Source organism: Pipra filicauda, unplaced genomic scaffold (assembly GCF_003945595.2).
Source record: "Pipra filicauda isolate LSUMZ 115617 unplaced genomic scaffold, ASM394559v2 scaffold297_size1274073_pilon, whole genome shotgun sequence".
Taxonomy (NCBI): Eukaryota; Metazoa; Chordata; class Aves; order Passeriformes; family Pipridae; genus Pipra; species Pipra filicauda.
Window position 1 is genome coordinate 632,154 of NW_024104417.1, and position 21,599 is coordinate 653,752.

Here is a 21,599-nt window from a genome sequence, read left to right on the forward strand (position 1 = left end):
TTGTGACACAATACTACATATTTTTTGAAGTAGGACATGAACTCAAGAGGAGAGAGCATATAAGAAGTACTTGCATCTAAGAAGGAGCTACAAGTAGTGCAGTGTGCTGAAACCAATCTGGGAACAAAGCCCATTCTGCATCTTCTACAAAAATACCACTGCTGTCATTTTTACAGTATATAAAGCTTCAGCTTTGATTCAGTGTGCCCTTAAAATTACCTCATTATCTGTACATTTACATTACTATTTCTTCTTTTGCAATTCTAAGATTAATTGCTCCAGTACAGTTCCTACAGTGTTCCAGTAGAGTTCCCATAGCTCCTCCTTCCATTCCCTCCTGTTTAACTTGGACCAAAATATTCTGACTTCCACTAAATCTCATTAGCACTTCTGTAGGAATGTCCTCTGGTTATATCCTATTTGTTATGACCAAGATAAAAAAGCAAATTAATTTTAGAAAAAAAATCGGAACCTTCTGATTAAACTTTTTTCTCAAATCTTTTTGCTCATTAGGAAAGACACAAAAGGATGAGGGAATAGGATCGGGGTCAATTAATTTAATGGTAGCTTCAAAAATTATAAATGGGCAGAGCAGGCCCTGTTATCATTCTTTTTCAGGTTACTGCTCTAGAAAAGTTCATAGTTTTTGTTTCAAAAACAAAACAAAAACCCCAACAATGTTGAAAGAAAAAGAGGTCTTAGAGTTTTAGGCCTAGTTTTACTTCTGTTTAACTGCCAAAGCTTGCTACAAGCCTTTATAGAGAAAGAATTGTGAACAAAATAAGTTAGATATTATTACAAAGCTGAAACCTCCTTTTTTAATGTGTCACACATATTCCTGTTTCCTTTATTGAAAGATATACAACTGAACAAACTGGAGATGTTGCTAAACATTTTTTAAAGAACTGCAATTAACACTTTGATGATTACCAGTCATGAGTTCAACATTTCCTTAAAAGAAAAGAAAAAATACTACCTGCTACTACAGTTAATTTTAGTCTATGTCATATATAGGGCACAACTTAAGATATCCCTGCAAACGGAAATGTGTAGGTGACCCCACCCCTGCAGAGACACAGTTACACCCCTGGGGATCCATTCACCCACACTCACCCAGTTAGGTGGCTGTGCCTGAGTATGCTGCTCTACAACAGACAACCAGAGGTGTCTCCTGTATTTCATCTCACATTGACACACATACTAGAAAAACATCCACATAAATGTTCATATTTAAATTTAACTAGAAGAAATCAAATCCAAAGCCATAATGAAATGCTCATTTTTGATCCTTATAATTCCTTAAATTTGCCTCTATATTCTGACATTTTATTAACTAACTTCTATAAATTCTATTCTACATACATGACAAAAATACTTTTTTGCAGTATCAAGCATTTCATTAACACCATTTTAGAGCTAACATTTTGATTAGCATCCAGACTATGGAAAAACCATGTGGACTTTGTCCTAGCCAAACATCAATAGCATCAACTTCTAAAATACATATTTTAAAATCTATTTAGCTAAATTTATTTAGTGCGTTTATTTCACAGGAATGTGCTGGATCATATTTGAGAAAACAGTATTTGTTAAATTGTTATCAAGTTTTAGATCCAACTACTTTTTTCTTGTCCTGACCATTGGTTTTATAAAGCTAAGTAACTTAAAAGCTAAACTTCAGAAAGACAGGCAAAGGGACACAGTGCCCTATCTCACAGAAATGAGTTACAGTTCTATCAGTAGCCTGGCTCCAACTAAACTATTTCTGTGCCTGACATTTTGAGGTTTGTAAGTTGTCCCATGGTTCCGAAAAGTTGACTAGGTGGGAACCACCCAGTATTTTCTTCCCTACAGCTTTAGTTTAACAAATACCTAAGAGCTACACAATTTAACCTCTACGCAGACATTAAGACTCTTATTTCTCTCCTAAGAAGCCTTATGTTAGCTTTAAAGGCAAAACCCTCAAGAAGCAGATGATCTGTTACAAGGCAGAGAAAACTGATCTCAGGCTGAGCACTCGGGAGTGCACACAGATTAATTACATGAAGCCTCAGTCCTTACTGCTCTGCACGAGAACATCACAAGCAATGTACAGTACCTGTCATCTTGTCCCAGATCCTCACTGTCTGGCATTTCAGATGTAAAAAGGAATTCTCTCTTTCTTTCTACCAATCTAGATAATCCAGGCCACAATCTTCTATTCTGTTTTGTGTTTTAGGAGCCACCACCTGAGCACCTGTCCTGCTCTCTGCCAGGAAGAATGCTCCTTGCTCAGAGAGCAAATGTTTACAAGACATCCTAAGAGCCTGCTGGTCTTGAATGAAGTTCGAGCGGTCAGCTTTGATTGGCCACAGCTATAAATAAACAGGTCGTGACTCACCTCACACACTATGACAGGGTGTTTAGTAGCAAGCACAGCCAAAAGCCAAACAGTTTGTTTTCCTTCTGGTCATGTGAGGGAGAATCACCACCCAGTTAGTACATTTTATTTTTCTGCTTCCACTGGAAATCTTCCTCAGCATCTGCCATTTTTCTCAGTTGTAAATAAGCAGCACCAAAATGATAGGAAGCATAATGACACAAACTTTTAATAAAGTGATAGGCCTAAAAATATGAGAACAAAGAGCTTACTCTTAAGTATAAAAAATACCTTTTTTCCTCCCCACAAAGTGTCAGTCACAAGCTGTCAGAAGCAGCAAAATTATTCTCTAATGACTAAATTCACAGATTAAAAAAATCCACAATTGGTAATTTTTAAAAATAAGGAATAGGAAGATAAGTTTTCAATGATTATTCATTGCATTGGTTTTAAATTCTGATTCCAAGTTCATCTGCCACAAGCAGTCTTAGCTATCATAGGGATACCAGCAAATTGTGCTGGAAGAGTCCTCAAAAATGAAAGTATGCTGACAGGAAGAGGTTTTCTGCCAAAATACTTTGATTACTTCTGCGAACAACCTAAGGTGAACTGACATATGGATTTCCTCCTATGGCGTTCTGCTGCATGCATGACAGGGATTCTGTCACTCCAGCTACACCACCTACGTCTCTATTAATTTTCAACACCCCAGCAACCTTATCTGTGCTGGTGAAGCTTTGTCACACAGTCCAAGACTCCAAGGATCTCACATATATGTTGTTCAGCACATTGCTCAGCACTGCTTCCTTCTTTCATTAAACAGGCTGACCTGTTGTTCTTAATATATTTTCAAATAAATATTACATCCAGAGGTCTTCACATGGAAATCTTTATTTCTAGGGAGGAATCCAGCAAGATTTACACCTGCCTCTCCTTCATGAGACAGTAGGAATTGTCCTGGGGACGTCACATGTTAAAAATAAATTTAAAAGAAACACACAAAGCTGGAAAAAAAAGGTATGCCATATATCTTTGATTTGGTAAGCTCTATTTGGTGCATTGTGAGTAATACATCATTTCTGGAAAGCTGCTTTCAAAATGATAAAGGATTCTATCTTTACTTCTTTCTTTTTTTTAATATAAATTTCAAGAAAAAGAACGAGAACAAAGTCCTCTGTCTAAATTATGCAATGCAATATATATGTAAGTATTCATTCCTGCCCTACAACTGAAACTTTCCATGATCACCAATACCTTCATATTCCAATACAGTCCTCTTTTTCTTTTCTTTCTATAACTTATGATAGTTATAGCTGAAATAAGTAAGAGTTGAATTTTCTTCAAGCTTACCCTGAAACAACACAGCTGCTAAATTCAAAAATCTTAATAAAACGATTTCGTATGACAGCTTCATCTTCAGACCAAAGTTCTGAAGTCTTCCAATTGTGAAAAGAAGCAAAAGAAATAACTGAAATCTACAAACATAAAAGAATCATTCAAAATTTAAATGTGGCATCAAAAATGAAAGCAAAAAAATATAAACCCCTTGTGCAACTTGGGGTTGCTTTTGTTTAACATTCATTGCAGCATACTCTTACACAGCCACATACATTTACTACGTAAAATGCCTTTTACAAAATATTTCATTTTAATGCACTTGATGAACACACTCAGAAGCTGAAAAGCTTTCAGTATCTTGTCTGTCCCTGTATGACAGTCTTGGAACTTGATGAACTCCAAACTCTTCAAGTACAGCTCTGGACTGTTCATTTCTTTGTCACACTCTGTACACAGCAGAAAAATGGTTCACTGTTTACTTTTACAATTCCTTAGAATTCTTCTCAGCCCTCACTGAGGTAAAGAGGATAATATCACCTGATGTACTTATTCGTAAACAAAACCTGGAAAGATTAGTTCAAAACTGTCTACTAAATGAGTACCTATCTAAAATGTCAAGGACCTGTTAGCTTGCAAGTAGAGCATTTATAAAATACTTTCTAAAACTTCAATACTCAAAGACTAATTTCTACTGGTATCACTGCTCATCACTTTTGTAAATCAGACTTCAGAACAGGATGAGCACCTAATTAGCAGAACACTACAATCACATTGAAGTATTTTTCCCAGTAACACAAAGAAGACTATCTAAAAAATTAATCTCATTTTTTTTTATCATTCTGAATACTTCTGCACCCAAGGGAATTAGAGCTTGTATTGGCCCATCTGGAGTTTTCCAGCAGATCAGGCTCCAGACTATTTCATAGCTGCACAAGACGGAATGACCTCTCCAAGACCACTTGGGTGGAACAACAGGAGGTGAACAAACATACTGTACTGAATCAGGCCAAAGGGCTTCTGCCATCTCCTCCTGTGTCCAGAAGCACAGCCAAGGGACTAATGCATTGCTGCCTTCTACAGATAATCTTCCAGACTCCCAACTTGTGGAGTTTTGAACCAGCAGTGATGCCTGTTTTTTTAGCTCTGGGTGGATTTCTGTCCTGTGATAACACCGATAACATATTGTGGCAAGGACATCTGCAGCTTAACTGCATACTATTTGGAAACAAACAAAAAAAAACAAACAACCAAACCCCACACAATTTTGTTTGCTCCAGTCTAGCCACTTCAACTGGTTTCTAAGAAGTCTTATACTGAAACAGGTAGATGACAGTTAACTCTCTGTAGCTAAAAATCAGTTTTAAACTTTTTCAATATGGAAAACTCAAAGTGACTAGAAATGACAGAACTGAGGAAGGAAAAGCTCTTTCCCTACCCATGTTATTTTTTAAGGACGTTCTTACTTCCTTGCTTAGCTGCACCTGAGCACTGCACTCTGAAAACTGCAGCAGACTTGGGTGAGTCCTCTCTGTCCCTTCTAAGTTCTTTGTTGCCACTTTTGAGGCCCCAAATCACATGACTAATCTGTGCTCCTCTCAGCAACCTCTTTGCCTGAGCTGCTATCTTCCAGGCTTGCTATGTCTCTCTCACTTCTCATATGCAGCATTTTCTGAAATTTTCCCTCCCCTTGACTCTGTTCATTCCTTAACAGAAAGAACAACCTCTTCCACCTTACTGCGAGTTCCTCTCCCCAGCCTTATTACTTCTGAAATTAACATGGAAGCCCCTGGCTTTATAATCAAGAGGAAAAAGATTCCATTGACAATGTCCTACTCTTGGTCAGCTCATTCAGCTTTAAAAGCCCTATTTCGTTCATCTGTTTCATACATGTAAGCTCTTGCATGGCCTCAAACATCCTGACTATTCTTTTGCAAACTCTTCCTATTTTTACTATAACCAATTTAAGGTGGAAAACCCCGGGAATGTACAGAGTTACTCCCAGTGCGGGCATACTTTTACATATTATTTACACATTTTGACTCTTTTTGTGAGTTGTTCCTCATGCTTTGTTGGCTGTTGTTACTTTTACGTATAGCTTTCCAGAGTACCTGGTCTTCCTTATGTTATTTGGATAACTTAAAGAATCAATGCTTCTTACTTCTGTTCATCTCCATGGCCCTGTTTTCACTTAAGCAGACCTCTTCTAAACCTTTCTGAAAACTTGCTTGAGAGTCGTTGAGTAACAGCTCTTCACTGTCAGGTATTAAGACATCCCAAAAGATGTGCTGGCATGCAGATCAGAAATTTTCCTTTTACAGGCAGGCACCAAGGACTGCAGAAGTCTCCAGCACAAGAAGGGAAATAAAAGCTACGTTCTTGCCAGAGACAAGGAAGCAGCCTTACTGAATAGCTGAGAGGATTGGAAATAGTGTCACATGCACTGCTGTGCATACTTAGATACTGAAGATGCTCCAAGGTTTTAGGAGGTAGGTAAAAGGCAGCGTGTTGTCCATGTGGAGTGCAAGGGTGTCATCTGGCATTGCGTGGTAGATAATGTGTCTCACCCGGGCTGCAAGCTTTCAAAGATTTTAATTAGTCAGCCTGTGGCACACTTTAGCTGGTCAACCAGCTCCAGAACTACTCACAGTCACTACTGCCTTCTATGTCTCTCCTCACCTAAAAGGAGAGTAAGATGGTGCTTTCAACATATAACCCTGTTCTAATTATTCAGCTGTGAACAAGACTCACTTCTAATAATGCGGATGAAAAAATTATGAACACCCTGCTGTGCACTTAAAGACATCCTAAAAATCCTCAACTGATGGGAAAAAAAAATCACACTCCCAAAAAAACATGTAGTTTAGCTTGTATTTCCAGAAGGAATTTAAAGGCTAGCATTTTAATTTTTGTAGATGGTTTATGCTGATGTTATTTTCAGCAAGAGCATGGGTTTAAAACTTACCATCATTGTCAAAGGCATGTTTAGGATGAAAACTAATTTGAAATCCCTTTTAATGCTACTGAAAAAAAATCATACTAATAACATACATGAAGTATCCCAAAATAAAATATTCCCACCTTTTTCAATATAGAACTGAATATACTGATCACATTTGTGTGTGTACCTTTCTGTATTTATAAGCACACACACATTACTGTAATTGGCTCACAGGTTGAGCACAAAGTACTCTCTGTGAATGGGGATAACATGAGACTGGAGAACTGTCACTAGTAGGGTTCCCAGAGCTCCATCTTATGCCCTGTGCTCTTCAACAGGGAGGCCCTGCAGAGAGACCTCGACAAATGAGAGGACTGGGCAATCACCAACCATATGAAGTTCAGCCAGGGAAAGTGCCAGATTCTGCACCTGGGGTGGGGCAACCCTGGATGTTTGTACAGACTGGGGAACGAGATGCTGGAAAGCAGTGCCTGCTGGAAAGCAGGAAAGGACCTGGGGGTCCTGGTCTGTGGCAAGTTGAATATGAGTCAGCAGTGCCCTGGTAGCCAGGAGGGCCAACAGTGTCCTGGGGGGCATCAGGCAAAGCATCACCAACCAGTGGAGGGAGGGAATTGTCCCACTCTGCTCTGCACTGGTGTGGCCTCACCTTGAATTTTGTATGCACCTTTGGGCACCACAATATAAGAAAGATATTAAGCTGTTAGAGTGCCCAAAGGAGGGCAACAGAGATGGTGAAGGGCCTTGAGGGGAAGCCATATGTGAAGTGGCTGAGGTCACTTGGTCTGTTCAGCCTGGAGAAGAAGAGACTGAGGGGAGACTTCATTGCAGCCTACAACTTCCTTGTGAGGGGAAGAGGGGGGCAGGCACTGATCTCTTCTCTGTGGTGACCAGTGACAGGACCAAAGGAATGGCCTGAAGTTGTGTCAGGGGAGCTTTAGGTTGGATATTAGAAAAAAGTTCTTCACCCAGAGGGTGGCTGGGCACTGGAACAGGCTCCCCACAGAAGGGGTCACAGCACCAAGCCTGACAAGAGTTCAAGAGGCATTTGGATGAAGTTCTCAGGCACATGGTGTGATTTTGGGGATGGTCCCATGCAGGGCTAAGAGTTGGACTTGATGGTCCTGGTGGGTTCCCTTCCAACTCAGCATATTCTGTGATCCATCAATTTGAAGGGCATGACCAATTTTCACATATTTTCAACATCCAAATTTGCTGAATGACACCTATCCTGATTCTTTCTATGTAAAGCTTACTTCAAATTGCAAATACTTAATATATTTCCTTAACTTCAAGATCTCCCCATACACTGTAAGATATACACAGGAGCCTTGTTTATAAGAGAGGAAGCCTTTCATACAAGTGTGAATGAAAAATCATGAAAATGGACCTACTGAACGTGCTCAGTTATTTGCTGGGGTATTATATCAGGTGTAACCACAACCTGGTAAGCAGTGTGCTAAAAAAGCTGAAGACACCTATTACACACAAAATGTAGTTTGGTATTTAGCTGGACCTAGGATCAGGATTATAAAAAAAAATACTGTCTTCAACAGTTGAAGACCAATAAAAGTAAACAAAAAAACTGCTATCTTTCTCTCTTCATGGAATTCTGCATATTATACAGGATCCTTATTTTTACCTGGATGAAACAACTAATTATTAAAACATTTTTTAAATTACGAGTTGCATATTCAGGAAAAAAACCACAAACAAAACAGCATCCAGTTTTGACATAAAAAAAGTAATGCAACGTTCAAAAAGCTAAACAACCACATGCAATAAATACTGGGCAGAACAAAGCACATGAATAGGTATTTTTAAAGAATCATAAAAAATTGAGTATGAAAGCAAACTCAATATCAACAGACACCAAAACCTGATTAATATCAGCAAAAATGAATTGTCACTGTGAGGTTTTAGTGTTTCATCACAAAGCACGCATAATAATGCTCCACAATGCATGAGAATATTTCTGAGTTTCAAACACAAGCAGAAAGAGGAGTTAAAGGAGTAAGAGACACTTCAACTGCAGTTTAAAAAGTAAAATCTTACATTTTAGTAACATGAAGATAGCAAATTTTCCTCTATACAAATATGACAGATCATGCTGGATTTGTGTCACAAACAGAGGAAGAGCTGGAGACAGGAAGGTAGAAGATCTTACCACTAGGGGTGAAAATCTCAACTGCTCTGGGACTTTTTGGCCATGGGATCTTGTTAAACAGCTATAAAAGAAACAAATATTTGGAGGAAAAAAAAAAGACCAAACAAAAAACCTAAACCCACCTAGCAATGATCTGAGCAATTTCTAAAGATAACTGAATATTTTTCCCAAATTTTCAAAAAACCCTTTACATACATTTTCATGAAATTATTTACCCTAAACTTACAAAAGTGCTTATGTACTAGTTCATCTATAATCATGATCTGTAATTCAGTCAAGTCACATTAAAATGCAGGTTTTTTCCCTAGGTACACATGCTACACGAGATTCTGAAACCTGCCCATCTCCCTGTCTCCTTTGGTTTGTAGCAATTTGAATCTGATTTTTCTCAGCAATTGGTTTCTTTTCCTACTGAAAAAAAATAAACTATATGAAAGGCAGACCAAACAGCAAGATAGCTACACAATGAAGTCATCTTCCTTTGAAAAAATTGGTTAAAAAAAATGCATGAGGACTTCAAAATAGTTTTCAAAAGTACTGACACAAAGAGTTAAAGCACAAATCTGAGAAGTTTGTAATGTTTTCTATACAAGTACATTTAGAAGACAAGTCTATATGTAATTCAATTAAGAAGATAAGAAATCACTCAGCTACATAGAATCTGTAAGATAATTAGAACACTCAGACCACATACTGACAGTGCATATTTTTAAAAGATTTTGCTGGTATGCTCACAGTTTGCTAAGACAACCCACCATTATTTCACTGCTACAACTGTCCTAGGAACAAGAGGATATGAGCCAGTTTTCCATCTAGTCATATAATTTATTCTTCAGTGCAACGTAAGAAAATCTCTCCAGAGAATGGTTAGTGCAATTGCAAGCCATAACTAGATCCAAGTCCAGGTCACCAGCCCCAAATTAGACCTTAGAAGCTTAGGGATGAATAACTGTAGGACTTCAAGTATATTATAATGTAAGCATAGCACACAGTTATATATTAATCATTTTTACCGACATCAACCCTATTCTTATGTCCCAGCACAAAGAGCCAAAGTTTTGATTAATATTCAGAATTGCTAGCCAAATGTTTTCATACTAAGTATGATTCATTTTGATTCCTTAAGGTCCACAGCCTTTTTCAATGCCTATATAGAGAAAGCGAGACAGATGACTAAATAATACTGTTAATTTATCAACTTATTAACACCAACTTCTTATCTATTAGTTCATTTACTGTGTAACAAGAGATGAAGTCTCCAGTGTTTAATATGTCTGATGGTAAAATTACAATCCTATTCTCTCCCCTTATAAAGAGCTTTTTGCAACAGCATTGTCTTTATTCAGTCTCAATGTGGTAGTTTGTACAACTGTGCAACTGTAACAAAAAAAAGATAATTAAATTGTCACTAATTTGACTCAGTTTCAAGGCCATATTTTAATCTGATGCAGCAACTGGTAATCTGTATGCTACATGCCAGTACCTTCCAATTGCAACACATGTAATCGCATGTTAGAAAATCTGATAAATTATAAAGGAAAGAGTAACATGTAGATTTATATAAAAAAAGTTTAAAGTATTTATGAACTACAATCAGGGAAAAAATGTCAGAGTGTGTGCCACTTTAAAAGGCACATATTTGTGTATGCTGATCAACCAGCTTGTTTAAAAAGGAGTATTAAGAAAATACAGAAGCCTCTCACCACAGTTCATATTACCTTTTGATCTCATATTATAGCTCTACCAGCTCAAGAGAGTAAACAGACAAACTTGTTAAATGCTAAACTTAAAGAAAATATTTCTACATAGTATCACTTACAACAACATAGAAGAGTAAGATAGGTAATAATGAGAAAAAGCAGCAAGAACTACATTAGATGAAGCAACAGTATGCTTCACACAACAGCAGTTCATACACATACACAACTGCAAACTAAATAAGATGGTTACTTCTGAGTGTACTGATTAAAACAAAACTAACTTTATCCTGGAGTGACTGGATAAACCAATTTCTTCACAGAGTTTCTCCAACGTGAATACTTGTCAAACCACAACCATTCTACTCTTTCAACATCCAGCCCTCTAAGAAACAACTACAAATTTTAAAGATATGGGAGACCAATGAAACATCACACAGCTCCACAGAAAAGGCAAGGGGATAGTCAAGACTGTAAAACAGAAGTGAGTCCCCTCCTGCAATCACCCTCACCCCCCAAAAAAACTAGAGAGTCAAATGGCTCTTGGGCTAATACAAGTCAAGAAAGGTTCAGAGGAGGAATGATGATCGATGAAGACCTGCAGCTTAACCTGTTTGTCAGCAAGGGCACGTGTTGATTTGTGATCTAGAGGAATCCCCCGAACTAGTTGGGTGAGCGCTGCCAGAACACTCAGCCAGAAGTGCTGAGCACCTGATAACCTTCACCCTGCCTCAAGAAGATGATAGTATGCATGACATTTTGCTGAGGGGTTGACAGAACTGCTGGGAAGCCAAACTAACTTCAGTTAGTTCGGCTTTTGTCCCAAAGTATAAAATACAAATTTTCCTTTTCCCGTTCCTTCACTAATAACTTTAATTAAATTCAGTCCATTTCATAAGGTGGTTTAGAACACACGCATGCACCACGCTGTTTTGCACAGCACAACAGCAGCTCCTATCACCACTAAAACTTTCTTTTCCCTCATTTTTTTAATGGACGTTTAAAGACTTCTACAGAATCTTTTTTGTTAAGCTGTATGAAATACATTTTAATAGTACAATTTGGTGCTAGAAGACTGAAAAAAATAAGCTTTCAGTTTAGAAGTTACTTAGATATAAATACATACACATCTATTCAATCTGTAAAATGCACAATATTTTATCATAGCTTTTACTGTTTCCTTCAGAGTCTTGAATAAGGATCATTAAGCCCAATTCCCTGGATCTTCCTACAGATGTTGTTGTAGGGAAGGGAAGTAGAAGGGTGAAAAAAATAACACTCTACGCAGGCTTTTACTTTAGTCCAGTGAGTCTCTCTTATTAAAAAAAACTCAAACAAAGCACTAAAAAAAACCTAAACAAAAAAACCCAAAACCAAAACCAACAAAAAACTCCCCATGATCCCCAAAATAATTTATTTGGGAAACATTCAGAGTACTTTAAATATATCATTCTTCAACTGCTTTTCAGGTAACCTGCATTTCTCTTCATCTCATTTTAGTGACTGACAAAGAAAGCCCCAGAAGACTATAATTTCCACCTGCTAAAATTAGTCTTTACAAAAAAAAAAAAAGCCTCTTCAGTATGGTTTGAGTTTGACTGCTGATTGAAGAAATAAGTTTTTTCCAAGGTACATCTAGAAGAATTTTGAGCAAAGTATTTGAAACTTTAACAACAAATCCTGCTTAGTGTCCTTTCCAGAAATTTCTATTTCTATTTATCGAGATTTCAGCTGAATTATCACATTTTGACACTTTGATAATAATAAAAAATACCTAATTCAGCTAACCTGTTAGGACAGAAGTTGTCAAGGCACACATCTTAGGAAAACTGTTTGCTTATGGTGAACTCACAATGGGAACTGTTTCGTACAGTAATTGTTCAGACATCTCAGCTTGTGTTCTAAGAAAAGCTCCACGTGTATTCAGCTAAAAGCTCTTAAAAATGTTTAGAACAGTATTTTTTTAAGGATCAGACATGTAAACCTCAGGTATTACTGCTCTGATTGATTGTATTACTCTGATCTCATGCCTAAATGCAAAAAGAGCAGGATCTTATAGTACACGCTGACCTTGCAACTTCTGTGGAATGTGTTGGTAGCAACAGTCTAAAATTGGGCAACAGCTATCTCACGTGCTGTTCTGGGATTTCTCAGATGTAATATTTATATACAATTATATACAAATGCAGAAATAAACAGATATATTTATTTCAGTCTTACTTTGTCACTTAACTGAATAAAAAGTCAATGCTTGTAACACTTTTTACAACAACAGCTACACTGGGTCAGCCAAAGCTCCATCTAGCCCTGTGCCCTGTTGGTTGCCAAAACCAAATACCTCGGGATACCTAAGAAACAAAATAATAATAAGGGAAAATACATGATGACATTTCCATAAAACACAATAGATCGTCCAACAATCTGCAAATCAGGGACTTCCAAACCCACAGGTTTTTTATTTTTAATAGCCTTCAACTGATTTTCTTTAAAAACTGTCCTGTGATTTGTATTTTAATCCACGTATAGTTCTAACATTCACAACAATCACGTGTCAAGGATTTCTAAAGCTTAATTACTTATTTTTATTTTTCCTCAGCCTGCTATTTTGATGCCTCCTCTTTCCAACAGTGTGAGAGAGAAGGCACATTCCTTATGGTATCTTGGAGAGCTCCAATATGTTTCCTTTTAATTATTCTTTTTCTCTTTTGAAAAAAAACACCTCATTTACTTGTTCTTTATATGGAAATAGTTCTGTATAGTTGATCTACCTTGTTGCTCTGCTCTGGACTTTTCTTCTCCTGTATCTTTTTCTGGGAGGTAGCAGAACAGAACCACACAGAGTATTCAGGATTTTGACATACAACAGATTTAAAAGTGTCATGTGGCTGTGATTACTTTTGCCCTGCATGTCTTTTTTAATGATAATTAACAGTACATTTAGTCTGTTGATCAACACTGATTTTCTGAGAAGATACCTTATTCACGAGTGGTTACAGTCACCTTCACACACAACTATTTTATATGTGAATTTAGTACTGGTATTTCTGCATAACTTTACAGTTACCTACACTGAATTTCAAATGCTATTTCAGTGTGAAAGAATCCTGTAAGGATCTTCTGAAATTCTTCATAGTTGGTCCTTGCTTCATTTTCTTGAATAATTTGGTACATGGCCATCCCACCATTCACTGCTTTTTCAGATCACTTATAAGTACTTTTGTCAGAATAGTTCCAGCACAGATAGTGGATATTTCTACATTCACTGTGAAATTCTCTTAAGCATTACCTCCTTCTATAAACTGACCTATACTAACCTCAATGGCCACAACTACATCAGTGATCTATTAACTGTACTACCAATCCAAGCGCTCAGAAAAAAAGGTTGAATTTCTGAAAGATTATCATCCTTTTTATATCAAATCTAAGCTAGGGAAAGGAAGTGTGTGTCATAAGGCACTGTGGCCACAACATGCAACTGGACTTGAGAGAACTTTCATGGTTTTGTGCTACAGCAAATACTTATCTCTGAAAATTTGTGTTAAACTGGTCTCCTTAATGTTTGATCATCTGTATACAAGGAGTGTGGAAATGTGCAGAACATGCAGAACATAATGAGCGTGTGTCACTTTCTGTTTTCCTCAGTGTAAAAATAAATGACTTATAGCTTTATAGAACTGATCTGGAGTATTATTTAGACTCTAAAATATTTGGAATATTAATTAAAAAAAATGAAGGCATGAAATATATTTTAGTAAGTAAACATGCAACATTTCTTCTGCCAGTAAGAAATACGAGGAAAAAAGGAGACACAGGGAAGGAATACCGTCATGTTTGTTTCAAAACAGCTGAGCTGTTTTACTCAACTGTATGTTGAGTAAAAGAATATAATGTTATTCTGCTGATAGGCTCACATGCTGCAACAAAACTGTGCCAGGACATTCCTTACTAAATTAGTGACTAATCAGATGTTGCACTGGGAAGCACACCCTCACATGTTACAACCACCCAGACGTCTGCAACATTAAGAAAAAAAAGATGATGACTATAGGTTCTTGTGCCCCCTGTAAATAATTTTCATCATACGCTTTGTAATCTAATGCTTGTATTGCTTGTATTTAGCAAATCAGATGCAATTAAAGGTAACAACCTGACTATCACAGAACCTCAAATCGACTTATCTGATCTTTCTCCTGACTATCACCATTTTAAAGATTGCAAGCAATGATGTCCTCTCCTGCCCATGTCAATAACTAGCATATATTTCTAAATACCTTGTTTCATTAATCACAAATATTTCTTGCTTCTCTTATCAAGTTCTCTAACTGAAATCGCTTGTTTCTTTTTCCGTCTTATTACCCTCAAATTTCCATTATCCTGTATAAATTGTTCAGAATTTGAAAACGTGACAGAAATTAAGTCAATAGGCTGTTAGGACACCCACATCTCTTTTTTTAGTTTTTTTTTTTTGTTTTTTTTGTGTGGAACAAACCCTACTCTTCTCAATACAATTAAAATAACAAAAGTGGCATTTCTGCCTACAGGAAACAGTTAATATAGACCAATATTAAAAGAGGATAAAGCTACTTGTACTTGCAGGAGAAAACCATCTTTTTCACATGTTTAGCATAAGCCATACCATTTGCTTTTCATGCAGTCTTCAGTGATAATGCAAAAATACAGAATATGGTTAGGCTTGCTACCTTTTTTTATGGAGTTTTAAATCAGCCATCATTACAGTTCTGCTTAAGAGAAGCCATTTCAAAATGAAAGTCTGGTTTTCTTAATCCTAAAAGCAGTCTCTCTATTTAAAGTAACACTGGGGGCTCCCTGAATGCTATAGTTTATAAATACCCTTTAAGATGACAAGTCAAATGACTTCAGGATTGTAAGTTATCTCTCACAGTTGTTCAACTGTTAAAATGGAAAGTGGTAAGAATAGAATAAAAATACTGATGGCAAAAATACTACGCATGCAATGGAACAAACATAGCGAACAGGACATGACCATTTTAACATTAATCTTTCCACTTAAATTTACTCTCTAGCCTTTGAAAAGGTCAGCTTTGTGAACTTCTCTCCCGATGAGCAATTTGAGGTCTGCCATTACATTCAAAGTTTCATGCTGATCAGAAATGCAGTCTTCCTCTACTCATGATCTGTCTGGAACTTGTTTGCAACGATATTGTGCTAGTTTAGGCATCAATAATAATTTGACATAACCCACCTCATTTGCTAATAATGAACATTTTAAAATATATAAAAAAGTGAAAAATATGAACATCACATTTGCAAGCTGAACAAATCTCTGAGGCAAGCAAACATACCCAGTAGCTCTGTGGCAATCAGACAGGCTGCTCCGTAACTAGGCAGTACATTTATTGTATGGTATAACCCTACGAAGAGTTAGAAAAAGGATGTTTCAACTGTAAGTCATGTTTCTGTTCTCTTTAACAGGGCTTGGTACCTTGGTACCCTAAAAAAAGAACTATTGCTTTTTAACCATTTCAAAATTACAACAATATGCAGCTAAGGCTCAACTGTCTAGACATTTTACTAAGTCTGCCTAAGCTTTCTCAAAAGTCTTTAAACTAGAAGATAGCCCTGTTAACTCTGAGAATTGCCCTAGAAAAAAGAAGAGATATGCTTTAGAAGGAACTGACTTTTTCCAGTTAGTGCTGTCTGCAAAACCTTGGAATACAGTATCTCCACTTGAAAATAAGGAATTAAAGATTGCACTCCACTCAGTAATCTAATGTCAGTTCTACTGTATTGATATGCAGTTACTTCTGCACAGTCACAACTACAAATTGCAAAACATATGGATTCCCACCATAAATTAGAAAATCCCAGCACACTGAATACTTGTTCAAAAGTCTTTATGGATTATGGATAAACATTCAAGGTGAGAGCTGACAGAGGCAGGGAGTGACCAGTTGCTCCATTCAGAATGACGTGACTGCATCCAAGTCATCTTTCCCTCTCCGAGTCAGATGGGAAGGCAGTTGCGACCTTTCAAGAGGCAGTTCATAACTTGAACCTAGTAAGTTCAACACATGAGTTTAAGTAAATTACATTACTTTTTGCCTGACGTTTTATAACAGTATGTCCAAACCTCCTGGATCCTTCAACTAGAAGGGTCTTTATTTAAGATATGAGGGGGTTTTGTCACTTTCGACCACATACACTTGATTCCAAGTTTCACTTTCTTATTGGCGAAATATCTGTCAATCACATCCCTGGACAGGTTTTCTTGTAATGCTATTCAGGCTGGCAGCGTAATTAAGAGTATACTCTTCTACACTCTGCCTCTGAAGTGTGCTATTTATAATAAACAATTTGTTAATTGAAACAAGTAAAAAAAAAAAAAAAAACAAAGCAAGGGCTTTATACTGAAAGTGTAGTAATATTCAGAATTGACAATGATATATAAGTATGCCTGCCAGTATATGACAATTTCCAAGCAACTCTGAAAAGTAAATAGGGAAAGAATAACAAATGCTATAGTTAGCATAAAAAAGCTGATCTGCTAAAAAATAATCAGAAAACAACATTTTATTAGATTTAGGAAGTAACCAAAGATTGCCCCTTTTCTTTTAATTCATTTGATACTCTCTATGGGGGTGTTGCACCCCACAACAAGCAAAGATTGATTGCTTGATTCAGGAGGGGTCCCTGAAGAGAGACAGAAAAAGTGATCTGAGATGGATGGTACCAGCACAATTCCTCTGCAGTTTTTCAGGCAGATATTCTCTATAGACATTGTTCACATGTAAGAGTGGAACCTCAGCTATCATCAGGAAGGGGCTTGATGGGCTTGAGCTGGAAGCCTTGGGCCACAGGGGCTGGGGAAAAACCCACCATCTAAAAGACCAGACACAATCCACTGACATTCATTTGTGCGGACTGTCCTGTCTCCCCCAGCAGGATATGGAGAGACTGTTGTGATGTTACTGGTTCATGCAAAAGCCTCATTGTTTTCTCCCCTCCCTGTGTAATCCTTATTTCGGGAAAAGCCGACCATTCTACCCCAATGTAATACTGCTTACTGGAAATATCAATTCTTTTTGCCCAAATGTAAATACTGTATCTGAGAAATGTAAATCCCTTTTTCCCCTTATGTCACCCCTGCTACTGGAAGGATTCCCCTACTTGGCATAAACTGGCCTCCTTATTAGCATGTTAGGCCCCCGAGACCCTTAAATAAGTGCTTTGCGCGTTGAATTAAGTATTCCAGGTTCTTCCCCCAAACCTGGGATCTTTTTAGTCTTTTTGGACCCCTTACATTCACAGACTCAAGAAATCAACCCATGAAGATGGGATAGGTGAGTACTTTAAGAGAAGCTTGTAGCTTTCGTTGTATGAGAAAGGTGCAGTGCGCATCTCAACACAAAAGAGAGTATGGGTTTTTTTCCCTGCAATTAAGACTTTTAAAGCTTTATCTCAGTTGGTGAAAAATACCGGTGTCAATACTGCTATATCAGTAAGGAATATGAAACACTAAGAAGTGAAGGACACCTCCAAACTCCCTTGCTGAAAGCTGGGAAAACTTGGCAAACAGCATGCAACCACACTGTACAAAGCAGCAAATTCAAATGCAGCCCCTGTCATACTTGCTCTTGTCTAAGATGGGCGAGTAGATCTAAGCACTGCTTACTGAGATAGGTGCAAAGCTGAAAAAGGGACAAGTGGCATGGGAGAGCTCCACAGTAATACTAACCATTCTGGCAATTTCCTCACTGTGAATCTGGTTCGTTTCTCCACCCACCTCCTCCATGGAATTTTCTGTAATTGCTTTTATCTCTTTTCTTTCAACTCCATCAGCTTCCAGAAGCTGGGTTTTTTCTTAGTGCTACAAACAAGCTGAACTAAAAAATCCCAAAATACCTGCAATTCTACATATCTCATACTTAATATTTAGTTAGTACTGTGACCAAAAGAACCATTTTATCAAACAATAAACATAGTGATAAAAAATATGTGAGACAACCAAGGCGATGGTAGGCAGCAGTGGGGAGTTTTATTTTTTCCCCAGTGATGACAATATGGTTAGTAGGTGACATGCCAGTGAGCGTGACACAGAGCTATCAGAACTGGGTCAGCTCAGAATTAGCAGTTCCTATGTGTTGTTCACAAGGGACAAATCCACCTGCCTGCACTCACAGACACCTTTAACTGAACTGCATTTCTGACACTGGATCTAGAAACAAGACTCTCACGAATAACTGAACCATGACTGTAGCTCCATGCTTCAAAATATTAAACATGGAATAGAGCTGACTTTAGGATATGTTGAAAAGTGCTGAAGAAAAAATGCCTTATGTTTAAACAAAAGATGACGAACAAAGGCTATATTTCCATCCTCCTATCATCACAGGGCTAGCATTTTTGAACTGAGTGTAGCATTTAATTTTTACCAATGAGTAACAAAGGAAATTAATTACTGAGTCACTTTTGCACAGGAAGCAGCATACCCTGCAGTTTGCAAAGACTGCACTTATGTGAGGTATTTATTTCACACATTTAATCATGGATGCAGTGACTTCACCTGAACAAGGTATTTAAAAAAAAAAAGTATTTCAAACCTAGTTTATTTAAACATAGTAAAAATACATGTCTCACAGTGCCCAGATGACCCTTTTTCCAACATGGAGGCAAACTGGTAAAATCACAGAATCATTTACGTTGCAAAAGGCTTTTAAGATATCACCGAGTCCAATCATAATGCTAAGTATAAGCAAATTTTGAAGCCTTCACATGAAATCACCTTGATCTGTTTAATGAAATTACTCCATTAACTTCAAATTTGTTTATGCCTGAGAAGATACAAACAGAATACACACATGCACAAACTTTCAAACAATATGCTTAGAAAAGATTACTGAAATTGCCTATGAGATATTAGCAAGATCAAATAACAACTGTCAAAATCAGACTATGTGAGGTGTTCTTCTGCATCTTGAAATTTTGATTAGATATTTCTGTAAGAACATCTCTGTTATCAGGAGAACAGAAGAAAAAAATTCCCAGATGTACACAACAGAGATCTTCTAAATGATTCCCTAGTATCTCAGTACTGCAACCCCCAAATATACAATATGGAATTGTTTCAGAGCTCTCTAAATAGAATAAAAAGTTTAAAATAATTCTGGATAGTTTTGATCACAACTAACCAATGGGCTAGAGGAAAGGACAGGATTGTGGGACAATTAAGAGAGTAATAAATTTCTCTAAGAATTATGATGCATAAAGTTTAAACTAGAAAAAATAGTGCTATCTAAGCAACTTCAGATCAACTGCTCTCACTTGGACACTTGGAGAGATAGTAAGAAAATTAGTGGCACAGCTGAGAAACTGTTAAAGCAGTCAATGAGGATTATTCAGTATCCAAAAAAGTAAAAAAGAAGGCATATTTCTTTTAGAAAAGTAAACAGCCTGTCCTGAAGAAAAAATGGAAGCATCCATCTCAACTGTTGCAATGCTTTTGGAATTTTGCTATAGGATTCAATAGCAGACTGCAAAATTATGACATATATGCAATTCCCATAAAGTAGCTTCACATTTAATTGAAAAGCTATACCAAAGGACAAGGAATTAGAAGTGTCTTATTATATGAGATCAATATGTCCTTAGCATTTTCATTCAGTATCTGCACTAATCCTTTGGATGAGTCAGTGGCAATACTCTGGGAAGAGTGGCAGACACTGTAAAGGATAGAATCCAAGGGTTCTAAGCATAGCTCAGACTGGAAAATGGCATGAAGCAATCTACTACCCAAATTCATCAGGGACATACTATATTTGACAGGCCAAGTGCACGAATGCAAAACGGGAAACAACTTACTACGCAACCAGTGCAGTGAAAAAGAAGAATGTTTCCAACAGAATATAAGGTACCTGCGTTATTTGAAAGTCTTAAAAAAAATACATCTATGCCTGGAATGCATTTACAAGACATTTACCATATACAACACAAGTCATCTCTTTTACATGATACTGGTAAGACCTCAGTTTGACCACCATGCTTGGAAAGCAACACAGATACTCAAACATGAATTATGACAGTTTGTGAAAATATAACAAGGGCTGATGGAATATATCCTTGCATAAAAACACTTAAACAATTCTGCTGGTCCTTTGTTTCTGCCCTTACTTCTTCAGAAGTTACTCTTTTCCTGCAGCCAAGATAATATTTAACCTTTATATTTAACTAACAGGGACAGAAGGCAAACAAGGCTTCTTATTTGAAAGAAAGAGGAGTATTCATCTGATGATTGTAAAGAGGATGGACCATTCTAGCATTTTCTCCTCATCTCTTCTGTGCACCTTCCATACCGAAAGGTGAGTTGAGCTTCTGGGGACAAGAAAGAGAGAAAACGCCTTGTGACGGCTAAGGCAGAAAATTGCGCTACAGTCAAATTACTAAAGAACCACAGATAGAAGGCCTGACTTCAAAAGATTGCAAATGACCCTCTCTGAGAAGAAATTGGTCATATGCACTACAAACCAACTATTTCTACCAGTGAGATATATGACACCTACAAAGGCTGTGCCATCTCCTTCATTTCCCCTCCCCTAACACAAAAAAGAAGCAACCAACCACCAGCCTTTCTCTGTAAGTGTATACTAAAATGTATTAAACAGTCTTCAGACTAAGTGTGACACTTTTGCCAAAGTTACAGCATTTCTACTGAGTATTATTTTTTGTTCCTGTAAGAAAATGAATACACAAAACTTTACCTGAATGCTGATTTCATCATTTATCAATATAAAAAAACAAACCCTGGAAAACACATTACTTGAGAAGTGAGTTAACAGTTTGGAAATAACTAGCCACAAAGCAGGAATGAAGTCACATGATATAAAAAAATAAAATGAAAAAAAGGAAGCATCAAGAAGTTTTTGCAACGGAGACAATTCTTTCTGCAATGTGCAGAAGGTTTGATCATTTATGTATAAAGTGCCTTTGTGATTCGGAAAAAAATCCACCATGCATATTACTAGCTGAGTTGTGACAATACATTACATAAAACAAAGAAAAATTACACTACAATTTGGTATTTGAACAGTACAGTGGCTACTGAAA

The 21,599-nt window shown here is 37.1% G+C and overlaps 1 protein-coding gene across 2 annotated transcripts in view; it reads right to left on the minus strand.

Moving 5' to 3' along the window:
- RETREG1 (reticulophagy regulator 1) overlaps positions 1–21,599 on the minus strand; it is a 65,937-nt gene that overhangs the window by 21,370 nt on the left and 22,968 nt on the right. Inside the window, exon 1 of one of the 2 annotated variants that reach the window (XM_039383054.1) lies at positions 2,099–2,280. The exons of the other annotated variant lie outside the window; for it this stretch is intronic. Coding sequence (XP_039238988.1) covers positions 2,099–2,133 — 35 coding nt within the window. The 5' untranslated portion in view covers positions 2,134–2,280. Of the gene's footprint in view, positions 1–2,098; positions 2,281–21,599 lie in introns of those variants that run through there. 2 annotated transcript variants of the gene reach the window in all.